The 17,101-nt window shown below is 45.0% G+C and overlaps 2 protein-coding genes across 2 annotated transcripts; both read left to right on the top strand.

The window, feature by feature from the left end:
* Positions 1-2,273: 2,273 nt before the first annotated feature.
* Positions 2,274-6,041, top strand: LOC115382029 (nuclear receptor subfamily 2 group F member 6-like). The gene is made up of 4 exons (XM_030083673.1): positions 2,274-2,301; positions 3,872-4,206; positions 4,846-5,092; positions 5,767-6,041. Exons 1-4 carry the CDS (start codon positions 2,274-2,276, stop codon positions 6,039-6,041), a joined length of 885 nt encoding a protein of 294 aa, XP_029939533.1.
* Positions 6,042-7,545: 1,504 nt separating this feature from the next.
* On the top strand, positions 7,546-14,646 carry LOC115382028 (nuclear receptor subfamily 2 group F member 6-like). Its single transcript, XM_030083672.1, has 5 exons — positions 7,546-7,747; positions 7,847-7,978; positions 12,483-12,817; positions 13,455-13,701; positions 14,372-14,646. Exons 1-5 carry the CDS (start codon positions 7,546-7,548, stop codon positions 14,644-14,646), a joined length of 1,191 nt encoding a protein of 396 aa, XP_029939532.1.
* The last annotated feature ends 2,455 nt before the right edge of the window (positions 14,647-17,101 follow it).

The raw sequence follows: 17,101 nt of genomic DNA, 5'->3' as shown, positions 1-17,101 counted from the left end.
GGATGTTTTTCAAACATGGAGTTTCAGATTTCGAGGACATTCTGAGTGAGAGATCACAAAACTGCACAGCTGAGTGAATCCAGCTAAGGCGAACAGAGAAAATGTATCTTCCAAAAGCTCCTTGAAGACCCTGATAGACAGAGGTGTTTGTCAGACAATTACACAAGGTACTCTAGAGTTGAGACAAAAAGGTTGAAGTATTTGTGGTACAGAGGTACAAGTTACTCAGTTGTTCATGTGCGTGCCATGAACTCTCTCAATGTGACAAATGTTTGTCTTGCCAATATAACTGACTGAAAGAAATGTACTGTGGGATGTTTTTTTTTCTTCTTCTTTTTTATGTATTGAGCTTTGGTATTATCTGTTATTATATTAGAAAAAAATCACAGGAAAAGAAGTAAGATCCCTAATGCAGTCACATAAAGTCATCATTTTTGTTGTTTTTGCAGATTTATAAACTAGAGTGATTTTGACTGTGTAACTTTACTTTGAAAAGACTTGTTTCTATGACCATGCCAAAACTGAAAAATGTTAAAGACAATGGCTCACTTGTTATTTTTGCATTACAAGAAATAAAAGTGTACATGTTCTTTGTGGCGTGAACTGTGTAGTAAAGAGTGAAAACTATGATCAGCATTTTTATAATATTTGGATAAACTGGTGATAAGGATAAGTCATTTTAGATTTCAATTTTAAAGAACATGTCATAGTCGACGAGTATGGCCTTTGCAGAGTGTAAATAATGCTAAATATTGAAGTGCATGCCCTGAAAACAGCTGTGCCATGTGGAGTGCACATGGTCAGCACTGTGAAGAGAAGACTGAGTGCTGCAGAGTGTTTTCAGAGTTGTGCCGATAGAGGGCAGTAGCATCACACACTGGACTCCCCTGAGGAAGCAAAGCCCTCCTGCTCTCCCTGCTGGACGCTGCCAGGAGCAGCAAACAGGAAACACGGTACTTGGTGGCATTTTTAAAAGAATTAGACAGTTTTATCATTCACTAAATTCAATACTTTTCAGACAACATAATTTATGGAAGCGTTCAGTTACAAAAGTTGTAAAATAGCATCAATGTATATACATTTTTACAAAATAAATGGCTCACATCTGGCTTGCAAAATAACCACAATGTTCTTCATAAAAATACAATACATGAGCAATCAAATTTGTGTCTCAACAACTTCAAAATGTGCAGTAGATCATTACTCTTTTTACATGAACTGGATTAATACAATTTATCACAGATTAAAAAAAAAATGTAAAAATAGATTAAAGGGGCTCTATCATGCATTTTTAGCTAGTCCAAACCCCAGTATAGGCATGAACATGGTACTAGTTTATTTTTGGGCGCGAAGGAAAAGTCATTTTGTGTGAAATAAGACATTTTCTGGTGCCAATTCTGAAATCCGGAAGAGAAAACGCTCTGGTTCACTGAAAAACCCGCATCTCCCCCTGTGACTTTGACTGACAGCGTACTTCAGCCAATCAACGCTTCAAAATAAATATGCTGGCTAGCTTCGTTACACGCAAAGACACGCGACAAAGTGTTTTCCTGTTAGAAACTCACCAAGCACAGACCCTTGCACTTGCTTGATTGTTGAAATACTTGGTATTTTGGCTAGTTAGTGCAGCTTTGACACGATGGTCAAAGTTTATCTCCGTAATCTCCGCTACGTGCAGTGACGATTGGGGGGGGGGGGGTCTGATCTGCTACTCGAGATCAGAAAGACCGTTTGTTTTCACGGGTATGGGAGTTGCTGCCTCTCTGAGCAGGAGAAAAACACAGAAAGCTCAAACACACAGGCACAAAGGAAAAAAATGCTTTGGGGGTGTTTTTGATATGTATATAACTATATAACAAGGTTAAAACACACAAAAAGTGAATTTTGCATGATACAGCCCCTTTAACATAGAGACAGGAATGCATGACAGTTTGTTGAGGAGTGTATTGATTAAGAAAAAAAAATACTACATTTGCTAAATCTACTAAATTACTAACTTGCATAGTCCTAAGCATATTTTGAATGATCACTGATCTGGCAACAGCGCCTCCTGATGTCCTGAGGTGTGCATCTGAGCTAAGCCCTGCAGACCCTGCTTCCGCTGGAATGGGCATGACTTACCGGTGCTTCTGTCTCTAAACCAATAAATACTGTCTAAATTCATGATGTCAGCTCTGCTGCTTATTGATTGGATCTTCCTGATTATCCAATCTCAGTCACACGTGAAGACTGAATTTGGTCTCAGAGAGTCACAGAGGTCTAAGGAGACAAGCATGCCAATGCAGACCAGGAAGAGGAAGTGTAAGTTCACATTTTCAATCAAAGAAGTACATCTGTGTTCATGCAAACCACACAAACTTACTCTTGCTTTAATTTTAACTATCAAAGTTCATAATATTTTAAGTGATTTTGAACATATATCATGCAATTAATTAATAGGATTTTTTTCAAAGTTTGATGTCCATTGCAGGTCAATAGAAATCCAAACTTTAATCCATGAATTCATGGAATGTGGAGGAGAGTGACATGGGAGATAAGTTTAGAAATGAAGACTGTCAGGGGAGACTGTGTAATTGTTAGTATGTGAGTTTAATTTATTGCCTTACATGTATGATCTAAATAGAATGCACAGAGTTCAAGTGTCAGAATTAGATGTAGAAAGGCAAAAATAGACTCTTTTAGATCTCTCCCTGGTGCATCACAACTCAAGCTTGCAGAAAATCCCACTAATTAGTCCCTCATTGCAATCAGGTGTGCTGCAACTGGGAGAAAACAAGAAACCTGCAGGACGTAGCCCTTCAGGACTGAGTTTGGACACCCCTGGTTTGTACCAAGAGTGCCACACGGTGGTCCTGGGGAGCCACCGTCCTGCAGGTTTCACATATCTCCGTGCTTCAACATACCTGGAGCCATTAAAGATCATCAAGCTTGTAAAAAGCCCAGTAATGAGCATTCATTGCAGTCGGGTGTGTCCCAGGAAGCATGTAGGATGGAAGCCCTTGGCGAGACGGCGTGTTGACCCCCCCTTTTTTTTTTTGGGGGGGGGAAAGTAGTTTTATCTGCAGCCATACAAATATTGTGTTCATGTGCTTTTTCCAACTGCGTCACAGCATTTCTCCTTCCTCTTGCAGGCTCTGGGTTTCCTGGTTAGAGCCTCGTTGCTGCTCCCTGCCCTTGCCGTGATACACCTATAAACTTTATGTTCAGACTGAAAACATGCAGTTCCAGATGTTTAGACCATACCTAATTGATTACTATACGCAAATCTCATCCTTTTACTGTGAATTATTTATGAAATTTTACACCCAACTTGTCATGGCATCCATTGAGTAAACAAAAGTTTATTTTTTCCACTTTGTTTTTATGTTGGAGAGGAGTTGGAGTCAGATTGAAAATATGGCTTTTAGCCCTGCAGAAAAAATGTCATGTCTCTGAAGTGTCTCAAAATGGGCAGATATCATGTAGATACAGGGACATTTTGGGTGTTTTCCTATTGGTTGAAATCAGCTGCAATGACAGTAACTGAGAAAGAGATGTCACAAAGTGAAGTCTGTGTGTGTGCGTGCATGCGTGCGCGTGCTTAGGAGCATTAGTAAATCTTCTTTTTTTTTCATGAGGAAAAAACTGTGATTGTAAAAATAAGTGTTATGGGGACAATATTTTCTGACGGAATTAAATTAGGTCCCGTCAGAAATTATGCTGTGCTGACCATATATGTGCTCTGATGGGCATTCCATCATAGGGCAAAGAGAGAGACAGACAACCACACACACTCACTCAGACGAAAGCAGATTAATCCACGTACGCACAGGTCTGCTGAATCACTGGGAGGAAAATGTAACATCATTCGGTTGTGTCTGTCTCTTTGCAGCTGTCCAGCGGGGCCGCGTCCCTCCGGCTCACTCAGGTATCAGTCCCAACTCCCTGCCGGGGGGGGTTGGAGGTCCGGGTCCAGGTCTCCTTGGGGCGGATTACTTCAATGGTCAGCCTGTGTCAGAGCTCATCTCTCAGCTCCTGCGGGCGGAGCCATATCCCAACAACCGATATGGGGCCCCGTACAGCCAGGCACAGATGCAGGCATCTGCGAGCGGAGCCTCCGTCATGGGCATCGACAGCATCTGCGAACTGGCCGCACGCCTCCTGTTCAGCACCATTGAGTGGGCCAGGAACATCCCATACTTCCCAGAGCTCCCAGTCTCAGAGCAGGTTAGTCCAGTAATGTGTATTTGGTATCTGAACCCATAATCAAAGCACCTTTTTTTTTACTTAAACATTTCTTCCATTTTATCACCCTGATCAACAAAGTTAAGAGAGTTATACCTCATAAATACTTACTGTGATCCTCAAAAACATCCAACTCCATGAACAAGGATCCACGTCATACTACGACATTACATCGTTTTCTTTCAACAGTTGACATTCAGTTTTCCAGAATAAACACATTTACACTGATTCTTTAAAGGGAACAATCCTCCAAAAAGCAAGTATTTAATGTGACTTAAAATAACAACATTCAGAACTTAAGATACGTTTGGTGTCAAGCTCTGCTCACTTAAACCCTACCTTTCCCCGGCAACTTGGAATAATAGATTTTTTCCAGTGAGGTAGAGAATGAATTCAGTGATCTTCTCTGCTTGTGTTGTTCGAGGGATAGATTTTTACCAGAGATGAAAGTACTCATTGTTGAAAAGAAACAAAGACTTTATGTATGTTGGAATGTCCACAACTGTGGCTACTTCAGCTTCAAGGTGCGCATAGCCTGTGCGTGATGAATGAATATTCTTTTAACAATACCTGAACAGTTCATAAAATTCCAAGTGACTTTTTCATAATTCTCCTCCGCAGGTGGCGCTCCTGAGGCTGAGCTGGAGCGAGCTGTTCATCCTGAACGCAGCTCAGTCAGCTCTCCCTTTGCACATGGCTCCTCTGCTGGCTGCTGCCAGCTTTCACTCTTCCCCAATGTCGGCCGAGCGTGAGGTGTCCTTCATGGACGAGGTCAAGGCCTTCCAAGACCAGGTGGACAAGCTGAAGAGGCTGCAGGTGGACTCGGCTGAGTACAGCTGTCTCAAAGCCATTGCACTGTTTTCCCCTGGTGAGTTTGGTCATTCTTCACAAGTTCAACTCAATCTTTTTTGGGTGAAAGTGCTCTTAAAAAACAAACAAAAAAAAAAAACATTAACATGTCTGGTTGTAATACAACACAGACATTAAATTAGTCATTCATTCATTTTTCCAGACTGCTTATCCTTTTCAGGATCTTGGGGTGCTGGAGCCAATCCCAGCAACTTATGGGCGAGGCCAGAGGACATTGAATTATTATTTTATTTTATTTTTTTTATTGTCTCATTACAGGAGTAGTGGTGTAGTTGTTATTGGTGTTGTTTGCATGTTCTCTCTGTGCATGTGTGTTTCCCACGGTAAAAAAATACTCATCTGGGGTTAATTAGTGACCCTAAATTGCCAGGAGTTGTTAACTGTGTGTGGATGTCTGCCTTTCTGTTTGACCTGTGATGATGGACCAGTACAATGTCTGCTGGGTATAATGTGTTAGCTGGGATTTGTTCCAGCGACCCTGAATGGAAAACAAATATTGAGTATGGAGGGAGGGATGGATGGTTTTATGTAACTTTATACTCTAATTAAAACCATTTTAGAGCAAAACATGAAACCATTCTATGAAGACACCATATACTTGAATTGTGAACACACAGGTAAAAAATAAATAACTGCTCAGATAATGATGCTCCCTGTTTGTCTGTCTTCCAGATGCATGTGGCCTGACAGACCCAGCCCATGTGGAGTCACTGCAGGAGAAGGTGCAGGTTGCTCTGAGAGAGTACGAGATTCTGCAATATCCCAACCAACCTCAGCGCTTCGGCCGCTTGCTGCTGCGCCTTCCTGCCCTGCGTGCTGTGCCGGCCAACCTGATCTCCCAGCTGTTCTTCATGCGACTGGTGGGAAAGACGCCAATCGAGACGCTGATCCGAGACATGCAGCTATCCGGCAGCTTCATCAGCTGGCTCTTCGCCCCAAGGCAGTAAATGCCCTCTCCTAATGGGCTCCAGAGTGAGACAGACTGAATTCAGATTGAGAGTAGAGTTCATTTAAGTCCAGAGTGGATCTTGTGAATACAAACTGTAATTACTGCAATTTAAGATCCTATTTGATTTAAGACAAATCTTTGCTTCATTACTTGTGTATAGTTTGGTTTCATTCACACCAAAGCTGCTTTCAGGGAAACAGATGATATGACTATCTATATATGTGTGCAGCAATCATCGGTCTGAGCGCTCTTTGTCTCACTCTGGATGAACGGGGCTTTCATTAAAATGCACTCTTCCACAGGGCCTTATGCCTGTACTACCTCCTCCCAAGCCTGCAGTAAAACTAAAAAAAGAGGCATTTGTGTTGCATTTTACGTTGTACATTGTGACTGATGGAAATATACTTTGTGGTGTATGGAATGAGGAATAGTTATACATTTTGAGATATATCTCTTTGATTTTGAAAGACTTTAATATGATTTATTTTGCTCTCAGGTGTGACTGTAAAATAAGTTATCAGTGCGAGTAATATTAACTGAGCATACAGCCTGGAAAAAAGAAGAGAAACTGGCTCGGCTGTCAATTTATGTTCAAATACACAATAAAGCATCTTTCATTCTCACGAGATAGCATCAGAGATTGTGCAAATCTTTTCCAGGACATTGAGCACACTGCTGTTTGAAGCCTGGAGACTGGTGTCGACCTTCTTGTTAAATCGCAGAAGAAAAGGAAGTTCTACTTCGTGTGGTGCTTCGCCCACCTACGGGCTTCGCTATTCCCACTCTCCCTGGCGCCAGCCAGACACTGAGAACAAAAAAGCTTGTGCCCCAATCTCGCTCGAGCGCTGGGACACTGCCCTGCCCCTAACCAAGGGAATATAAGCAGCTCGAGTGCGCACAACTTCCTTCTTCTTTCTCAGCCTCGAGACTGATCTTAGAAGCTCCTCAAGACGCAAGACTCAAGAATCAATAGAAGACCATATACAAGCCAGACATATACAAACCATATACAACTGTCGCCATCCGGCGTCGGGCCTTCCACCTGCCGCGGCTGCGGCACTCTGCTCCTCGAGCAAGACCACCACGAGCGGTGCTTAACCTGCCTGGGCTGGCAACATCAGCGCCAGCAGGCTTCCTGCTCTGCCTGCCTCGCTCTCCCGCTCGAGGAATCCAAGCGGCGAGCGGTGTTTATGGGCGCCGTTTCACCAACTTCCGCTACCTACGAGACCAGCGCCGACTTCGCTGCCGTTCCCGCCTCCTTCACAGACTGAGCCGAAGCTGGCGGGGATCTGCTGAGCGGCCGCGACTCCTCTGGCTCAGAGAAGTCTGTACGGCATGATTCCCTCTCCGTGTTCTCCAGAGCCAGCCGCCTGAGCGCGCCCCGCGAGCCTGTGGAGCACCTCGCGGCGGTGATGAAGGACACCGTGAGGCTCTGCCTGTTAGCCACCTCCACCTCCTGGCCTGGGAGAAAGCCCGTGCTGCTGTCTGAAAGAGACGGGTGCATGGCTTCCTTTCTGGACCGTGGTTATGCTAATTGCAATCAGGTGTTCGCCTTAGCTAACAATATAACCTTCCTCCTAGGTTCCATCGATAAGCTCTGCCACGAGCGGTCAGAGCTATCGCCGGAGGACATCGAGGTCCTGATGCGGATGTGCCGTGCCACCGCCATCAACGGAGGTCGTGCCATGGCCAGCGCCCAGCTCGGTACGAGACACCTGTGGCTCCGTCTCTCCTCCCTCACGGAACGGGACCAGAAGGGTATTTTGGGATTGCCACTTTCTACCTCTTCCCTCTTCGGTCCAGACATACAGGTGATCATCAAACGCCTGGAGGCGGCGGTCCGAGGCTCGCAGCAGCTCGCCCCCCACCTCCAGCCCCGCCGTGTGCCGAATCTAACACGCTGGCGTCCAGCAACTTTTACCAACGTCCAGCGGCGTGAGCGTGGCGACACTCACGCCGCTGGCCCGTGCCCTCCTCTCCTCTGACGTGCCCACGCCGTCTGAGGTTTCCTACCGCCCTCCGACGCTGAGCTCCTGGGCCGCCCGGGTCGCTGTGATGGCAGTCATACATCCCACCATTTCTAAAGAGCACAGCCCTCCTCATCACGTGGCGCCCTCACGCCAGGGGCATGTCAGACCCAGTGTTGGTCCCCCCACCTCCACAACGGCCCAAATGCACATGATTATGAAAAGACTTGTTTCTATGACCATGCCAAAACTGAAAAATGTTAAAAACAATGGCTCACTTGTTATTTTTGCATTACAAGAAATAAAAGTGTACATGTTCTTTGTGACGTGAACTGTGTGGTAAAGATTTAGATTTTAATTTTAAAGAACATGTCAAAGTTGACGAGTATGGTCTTTGCAGAGTGTAAATAATGCTAAATATTGAAGTGCATGCCCTGAAAACAGCTGTGCCGTGTGGAGTGCACATGGTCAGCACTGTGAAGAGAAGACTGAGTGCTGCAGAGTGTTTTCAGAGTTGTGCCGATAGAGGGCAGTAGCATCACACACTGGACTCCCCTGAGGAAGCAAAGCCCTCCTGCTCTCCCTGCTGGACGCTGCCAGGAGCAGCAAACAGGAAACACGGTACTTGGTGGCATTTTTAAAAGAATTAGACAGTTTTATTATTCGCTAAATTCAATACTTTTCAGACAACATAATTTATGGAAGCGTTCAGTTACAAAAATTGTAAAATGGCATCAATTAATATAAATGTTGACAAAATAAATGGCTCACATCTGGCTTGCAAAATAACCACAATGTTCTTCATAAAAATACAATACATGAACAATCAAATATGTGTCTCAACAACTTCAAAATGTGCAGTGGATCATTACTCTTTTTACATGAACTGGATTAATACAACTTATCACATATTAAAAAAAATGTAAAAATAGATTAAAGGGGCTCTATCATGCTTTTTTAGCAAGTCCAAACCCCAGTATAGGCATGAACATGGTACTAGTTTATTTTTGGGCACTAAGGAAAAGTCATTTGGTGTGAAATAAAACATTTTCTGGTGCCAATTCTGAAATCCGGAAGAGAAAACGCTCTGGTTCACTGAAAATCCCGCCTCTCCCCCTGTGACTTTGACTGACAGCGTACTTCAGCCAATCAACGCTTCAAAACAAATATGCTGGCCAGCTTTAGCTCCAGCTTCTTTACACGCAAAGACACGCGAAAAAGTGTTTTCCTGTTAGAAACTCACCAAGCACAGACCCTTGCACTTGCTTGATTGTTGAAATACTTGGTATTTTGGCTAGTTAGTGCAGCTTTGACACGATGGTCAAAGTTTATCTCCGTAATCTCCGCTACGTGCAGTGACGATTGGGGGGGGGGGTGTCTGATCTGCTTCTCGAGATCAGAAAGACCGTTTGTTTTCATGGGTATGGGAGTTGCTGCCTCTCTGAGCAGGAGAAAAACACGGAAAGCTCAAACACACAGGCACAAAGGAAAAAAATGCTTTGGGGGTGTTTTTGATAAGTATATAACTGTATAACAAGGTTAAAACACACAAAAAGTGAATTTTGCATGATACATCCCCTTTAACATAGAGACAGGAATGCATGACAGTTTGTTGAGGAGTGTATTGATTAAGAAAAAAAAATACTACATTTGCTAAATCTACTAAATTACTAACTTGCATAGTCCTAAGCATATTTTGAATGATCAATGATCTGGCAACAGCGCCTCCTGATGTCCTGAGGTGTGCATCTGAGCTAAGCCCTGCAGACCCTGCTTTCGCTGGAATGGGCATGACTTACCGGTGCTTCTGTCTCTAAACCAGAGGCGGAGCGTGGGTCTCAGTACAGAGGGGGCGGAGCATTGTCTATGGGCCCTTATGATAGTAATTTTACCATTCAAACAATACCTCATCCTACCATCAAACAACACACTAATGCTCAATTTTAATGAGCCAAGCAAACCAAATGCCTCAGAAAGCAGAATAAAGTCACAAACCAATTCACAAACTTGTTCTGAAGAACAAATACACATATGCACGCAGACACACACAACTGCAGCCTGAGTGACAGCTGTCAATCTCAGAGCGTCCGCTGTCCATGGTGCTGAAAACTCAGAGAAAAAGTCACTGGCTAAATCTGTACCATCTTTGATACAGCTTAAATATAAAATGAACACACCTGGTCTAAAATTACACAATCTATTCAGATAGATATAGACACAGCTGTCTATATCTTTTGGAATTCGCGTATATTAGGACAAAAAATAGACTCGGTAGTCTCTTATAGTTGAGAGCAACACAAGGCACATTCAAATAGCCAGGTGTTTAAGACCACAGCATTCTGATTAAGATATTTTTGAAGGTTTCACTGACTCACCAGTGGCTCCGATGTTAGGTTTGGGTAGTACCGCTAGCGGCTAGCATAGTGTTTAGCATACTGTTTAACTTCCCTCCAAAGAGTTCAGATCAAGTGCAAAAGAAAAAACTCGTTCATGCCGCACAGCCAATCAGCGCTGGCTTACAGCTCTGATGCATTCATGGACAGTCGTAATGTAAGAATTGGCAAATTGGAGCCCACAATCATATGCGTATACCTTCTCGCACACACTGCACATTTTATTATATTAATTTATTTACGAGTAAATGTGAACAGATCACATGAAACGGGGCCATATGACCTTGTGGGCCCTGGGGCGACCGCCCCCTTGCCCCTACTCTGGCTCAGCTACAGCCCTAAACCAATAAATACTCTCTAAATTCATGATGTCAGCTCTGCTGCTTATTGATTGGATCTTCCTGATTATCCAATCTCAGTCACACGTGAAGACTGAATTTGGTCTCAGAGAGTCACAGAGGTCTAAGGAGACAAGCATGCCAATGCAGACCAGGAAGAGGAAGTGTAAGTTCACATTTTCAATCAAAAAAGTACATCTGTGTTCATGCAAACCACAAAAACTTACTCTTGCTTTAATTTTAACTATCAAAGTTCATAATATTTTAAGTGATTTTGAACATATATCATGCAATTAATTAATAGGATTTTTTTCAAAGTTTGATGTCCATTGCAGGTCAATAGAAATCCAAACTTTAATCCATGAATTCATGGAATGTGGAGGAGAGTGACATGGGAGATAAGTTTAGAAATGAAGACTGTCAGGGGAGACTGTGTAATTGTTAGTATGCGAGTTTAATTTATTGCCTTACATGTATGATCTAAATAGAATGCACAGAGTTCAAGTGTCAGAATTAGATGCAGAAAGGCAAAAATAGACTCTTTTAGATCTCTCCCTGGTGCAGCACAACTCAAGCTTGCAGAAAATCCCACTAATTAGTCCCTCATTGCAATCAGGTGTGCTGCAACTGGGAGAAAACAAGAAACCTGCAGGACATAGCCCTTCAAGACTGAGTTTGGAAACCCCTGGTTTGTACCAAGAGTGCCACACGGTGGTCCTGGGGAGCCACCGTCCTGCAGGTTTCACATATCTCCATGCTTCAACATACCTGGAGCCATTAAAAATCATCAAGCTTGTAAAAAGCCCAGTAATGAGCATTCATTGCAGTCGGGTGTGTCCCAGCAAGCATGCAGGATGGAAGCCCTTGGCGAGACGGCGTGTTGACCCCCCTTTTTTTTGGGGGGGGCGGGGGGGGGAGGTAGTTTTATCTACAGCCATACAAATATTGTGTTCATGTGCTTTTTCCAACTGCGTCACAGCATTTCTCCTTCCTCTTGCAGGCTCTGGGTTTCCTGGTTAGAGCCTCGTTGCTGCTCCCTGCCCTTGCCGTGATACACCTATAAACTTTATGTTCAGACTGAAAACATGCAGTTCCAGATGTTTAGACCATACCTAATTGATTACTATACGCAAATCTCATCCTTTTACTGTGAATTATTTATGACATTTTACACCCAACTTGTCATGGCATCCATTGAGTAAACAAAAGTTTATTTTTTCCACTTTGTTTTTATGTTGGAGAGGAGTTGGAGTCAGATTGAAAATATGGCTTTTAGCCCTGCAGAAAAAATGTCATGTCTCTGAAGTGTCTCAAAATGGGCAGATATCATGTAGATACAGGGGCATTTTGGGTGTTTTCCTATTGGTTGAAAACAGCTGCAATGACAGTAACTGAGAAAGAGATGTCACAAAGTGAAGTGTGTGTGTGTGCGTGCATGCGTGCGCGTGCTTAGGAGCATTAGTAAATCTTCTTTTTTTTTTCATGAGGAAAAAACTGTGATTGTAAAAATAAGTGTTATGGGGACAATATTTTCTGACGGAATTAAATTAGGTCCCGTCAGAAATTATGCTGTGCTGACCATATATGTGCTCTGATGGGCATTCCATCATAGGGCAAAGAGAGAGACATACAACCACACACACTCACTCAGACGAAAGCAGATTAATCCACGTACGCACAGGTCAGCTAAATCACTGGGAGGAAAATGTAACATCATTCAGTTGTGTCTGTCTCTTTGCAGCTGTCCAGCGGGGCCGCGTCCCTCCGGCTCACTCAGGTATCAGTCCCAACTCCCTGCCGGGGGGGGTTGGAGGTCCGGGTCCAGGTCTCCTTGGGGCGGATTACTTCAATGGTCAGCCTGTGTCAGAGCTCATCTCTCAGCTCCTGCGGGCGGAGCCATATCCCAACAACCGATATGGGGCCCCGTACAGCCAGGCACAGATGCAGGCATCTGCGAGCGGAGCCTCCGTCATGGGCATCGACAGCATCTGCGAACTGGCCGCACGCCTCCTGTTCAGCACCATTGAGTGGGCCAGGAACATCCCATACTTTCCAGAGCTCCCAGTCTCAGAGCAGGTTAGTCCAGTAATGTGTATTTGGTATCTGAACCCATAATCAAAGCACCTTTTTTTTTACTTAAACATTTCTTCCATTTTATCACCCTGATCAACAAAGTTAAGAGAGTTATACCTCATAAATACTTACTGTGATCCTCAAAAACATCCAACTCCATGAACAAGGTTCCACGTCATACATCGTTACATCGTTTTCTTTCAACAGTTGACATTCAGTTTTCCAGAATAAACACATTTACACTGATTCTTTAACTGAAGGGAACAATCCTCCAAAAAGCAAATATTTGATGTGACTTAAAATAACATTCAGCACTTAAGATACGTTTGGTGTCAAGCTCTGCTCACTTAAACCCTACCTTTCCCCGACAACTTGGAACAATACATTTTTTCCAGTGAGGTAGAGAATGAATTCAGTGATCTTCTCTGCTTGTGTTGTTCGAGGGATAGATTTTTACCAGAGATGAAAGTACTCATTGTTGAAAAGAAACAAAGACTTTATGTATGTTGGAATGTCCACAACTGTGGCTACTTCAGCTTCAAGGTGCGCATAGCCTGTGCGTGATGAATGAATATTCTTTTAACAATACCTGAACAGTTCATAAAATTCCAAGTGACTTTTTCATAATTCCCCTCCTCAGGTGGCGCTCCTGAGGCTGAGCTGGAGCGAGCTGTTCATCCTGAACGCAGCTCAGTTGGCTCTCCCTTTGCACATGGCTCCTCTGCTGGCTGCTGCCAGCTTTCACTCTTCCCCAATGTCGGCCGAGCGTGAGGTGTCCTTCATGGACGAGGTCAAGGCCTTCCAAGACCAGGTGGACAAGCTGAAGAGGCTGCAGGTGGACTCGGCTGAGTACAGCTGTCTCAAAGCCATTGCACTGTTTTCCCCTGGTGAGTTTGGTCATTCTTCACAAGTTCAACTCAATCTTTTTTGGGTGAAAGTGCTCTTAAAAAACAAACAAAAAAAAAAAACATTAACATGTCTGGTTGTAATACAACACAGACATTAAATTAGTCATTCATTCATTTTTCCAGACTGCTTATCCTTTTCAGGATCTTGGGGTGCTGGAGCCAATCCCAGCAACTTATGGGCGAGGCCAGAGGACATTGAATTATTATTTTATTTTATTTTTTTTATTGTCTCATTACAGGAGTAGTGGTGTAGTTGTTATTGGTGTTGTTTGCATGTTCTCTCTGTGCATGTGTGTTTCCCACGGTAAAAAAATACTCATCTGGGGTTAATTAGTGACCCTAAATTGCCAGGAGTTGTTAACTGTGTGTGGATGTCTGCCTTTCTGTTTGACCTGTGATGATGGACCAGTACAATGTCTGCTGGGTATAATGTGTTAGCTGGGATTTGTTCCAGCGACCCTGAATGGAAAACAAATATTGAGTATGGAGGGAGGGATGGATGGTTTTATGTAACTTTATACTCAAAACCATTTTTAGAGCAAAACATGAAACCATTCTATGAAGACACCATATACTTGAATTGTGAACACACAGGTAAAAAATAAATAACTGCTCAGATAATGATGCTCCCTGTTTGTCTGTCTTCCAGATGCATGTGGCCTGACAGACCCAGCCCATGTGGAGTCACTGCAGGAGAAGGTGCAGGTTGCTCTGAGAGAGTACGAGATTCTGCAATATCCCAACCAACCTCAGCGCTTCGGCCGCTTGCTGCTGCGCCTTCCTGCCCTGCGTGCTGTGCCGGCCAACCTGATCTCCCAGCTGTTCTTCATGCGACTGGTGGGAAAGACGCCAATCGAGACGCTGATCCGAGACATGCAGCTATCCGGCAGCTCCATCAGCTGGCTCTTCGCCCCAAGGCAGTAAATGCCCTCTCCTAATGGGCTCCAGAGTGAGACAGACTGAAATCAGATTGAGAGTAGAGTTCATTTAAGTCCAGAGTGGATCTTGTGAATACAAACTGTAATTACTGCAATTTAAGATCCTATTTGATTTAAGACAAATCTTTGCTTCATTACTTGTGTATAGTTTGGTTTCATTCACACCAAAGCTGCTTTCAGGGAAACAGATGATATGACTATCTATATATGTGTGCAGCAATCATCGGTCTGAGCGCTCTTTGTCTCACTCTGGATGAACGGGGCTTTCATTAAAATGCACTCTTCCACAGGGCCTTATGCCTGTACTACCTCCTCCCAAGCCTGCAGTAAAACTAAAAAAAGAGGCATTTGTGTTGCATTTTACGTTGTACATTGTGACTGATGGAAATATACTTTGTGGTGTATGGAATGAGGAATAGTTATACATTTTGAGATATATCTCTTTGATTTTGAAAGACTTTAATATGATTTATTTTGCTCTCAGGTGTGACTGTAAAATAAGTTATCAGTGCGAGTAATATTAACTGAGCATACAGCCTGGAAAAAAGAAGAGAAACTGGCTCGGCTGTCAATTTATGTTCAAATACACAATAAAGCATCTTTCATTCTCACGAGATAGCATCAGAGATTGTGCAAATCTTTTCCAGGACATTGAGCACACTGCTGTTTGAAGCCTGGAGACTGGTGTCGACCTTCTTGTTAAATCGCAGAAGAAAAGGAAGTTCTACTTCGTGTGGTGCTTCGCCCACCTACGGGCTTCGCTATTCCCACTCTCCCTGGCGCCAGCCAGACACTGAGAACAAAAAAGCTTGTGCCCCAATCTCGCTCGAGCGCTGGGACACTGCCCTGCCCCTAACCAAGGGAATATAAGCAGCTCGAGTGCGCACAACTTCCTTCTTCTTTCTCAGCCTCGAGACTGATCTTAGAAGCTCCTCAAGACGCAAGACTCAAGAATCAATAGAAGACCATATACAAGCCAGACATATACAAACCATATACAACTGTCGCCATCCGGCGTCGGGCCTTCCACCTGCCGCGGCTGCGGCACTCTGCTCCTCGAGCAAGACCACCACGAGCGGTGCTTAACCTGCCTGGGCTGGCAACATCAGCGCCAGCGGGCTTCCTGCTCTGCCTGCCTCGCTCTCCCGCTCGAGGAATCCAAGCGGCGAGCGGTGTTTATGGGCGCCGTTTCACCGACTTCCGCTACCTACGAGACCAGCGCCGACTTCGCTGCCGTTCCCGCCTCCTTCACAGACTGAGCCGAAGCTGGCGGGGATCTGCTGAGCGGCCGCGACTCCTCGGGCTCAGAGAAGTCTGTGCGGCATGATTCCCTCTCCGTGTTCTCCAGAGCCAGCCGCCTGAGCGCGCCCCGCGAGCCTGTGGAGCACCTCGCGGCGGTGATGAAGGACACCGTGAGGCTCTGCCTGTTACCCACCTCCACCTCCTGGCCTGGCAGAAAGCCCGTGCTGCTGTCTGAAAGAGACAGGTGCATGGCTTCCTTTCTGGACCGTGGTTATGCTAATTGCAATCAGGTGTTCGCCTTAGCTAACAATATAACCTTCCTCCTAGGTTCCATCGATAAGCTCTGCCACGAGCGGTCAGAGCTATCGCCGGAGGACATCGAGGAGATCCAGAACACGGCCGAGGTCCTGATGCGGATGTGCCGTGCCACCGCCATCAACGGAGGTCTTGCCATGGCCAGCGCCCAGCTCGGTATGAGACACCTGTGGCTCCGTCTCTCCTCCCTCACGGAACGGGACCAGAAGGGTATTTTGGGGTTGCCACTTTCTACCTCTTCCCTCTTCGGTCCAAACATACAGGTGATCATCAAACGCCTGGAGGCAGCGGTCCGAGGCTTGCAGCAGCTCGCCCCCCACCTCCAGCCCCGCCGTGTGCCGAATCTAACACGCTGGCGTCCAGCAACGTCCAGCGGCGTGAGCGTGGCGACACTCACGCCGCTGGCCCGCGCCCTCCTCTCCTCTGACGTGCCCACGCCGTCTGAGGTTTCCTGCCGCCCTCCGACGCTGAGCTCCTGGGCCGCCCGGGTCGCTGTGATGGCAGTCATACATCCCACCATTTCTAAAGAGCACAGCCCACCTCATCACGCGGCGCCCTCACGCCAGGGGCATGTCAGACCCAGTGTTGGTCCCCCCACCTCCACAACGGCCCAAATGCACATGACTTTGAAAAGACATGTTTCTATGACCATGCCAAAACTGAAAAATGTTAAAGACAATGGCTCACTTGTTTTTGCATTACAAGAAATAAAAGTATACATGTTCTTTGTGACGTGAACTGTGTGGTAAAGATTTAGATTTTAATTTTAAAGAACATGTCAAAGTCGACGAGTATGGCCTTTGCAGAGTGTAAATAACGCTAAATACTGAAGTGCATGCCCTGAAAACAGCTGGGCCGTGTGGAGTGCACATGGTCAGCACTGT

This window comes from Salarias fasciatus, chromosome 23 (genome assembly GCF_902148845.1).
Source record: "Salarias fasciatus chromosome 23, fSalaFa1.1, whole genome shotgun sequence".
NCBI lineage: Eukaryota > Metazoa > Chordata > Actinopteri > Blenniiformes > Blenniidae > Salarias > Salarias fasciatus.
The sequence above is the reverse complement of the archived record's forward strand: the minus strand, read 5'-3'. Positions and strand labels throughout refer to the sequence as shown.

Coding starts and splice junctions, on each gene's coding strand:
- LOC115382028 (XM_030083672.1), top strand. CDS start 7,546: ATGGCTTCCTTTCTGGACCGTGGTTATGCTAATTGCAATCAGGTGTTC. Junction 7,748..7,846: donor CATGGCCAGCGCCCAGCTCG/GTACGAGACACC, acceptor TCTTCGGTCCAG/ACATACAGGTGATCATCAAA. Junction 7,979..12,482: donor TTTTACCAACGTCCAGCGGC/GTGAGCGTGGCG, acceptor GTCTCTTTGCAG/CTGTCCAGCGGGGCCGCGTC.
- LOC115382029 (XM_030083673.1), top strand. CDS start 2,274: ATGCCAATGCAGACCAGGAAGAGGAAGT. Junction 4,207..4,845: donor AGCTCCCAGTCTCAGAGCAG/GTTAGTCCAGTA, acceptor TCTCCTCCGCAG/GTGGCGCTCCTGAGGCTGAG. Junction 5,093..5,766: donor CATTGCACTGTTTTCCCCTG/GTGAGTTTGGTC, acceptor TCTGTCTTCCAG/ATGCATGTGGCCTGACAGAC.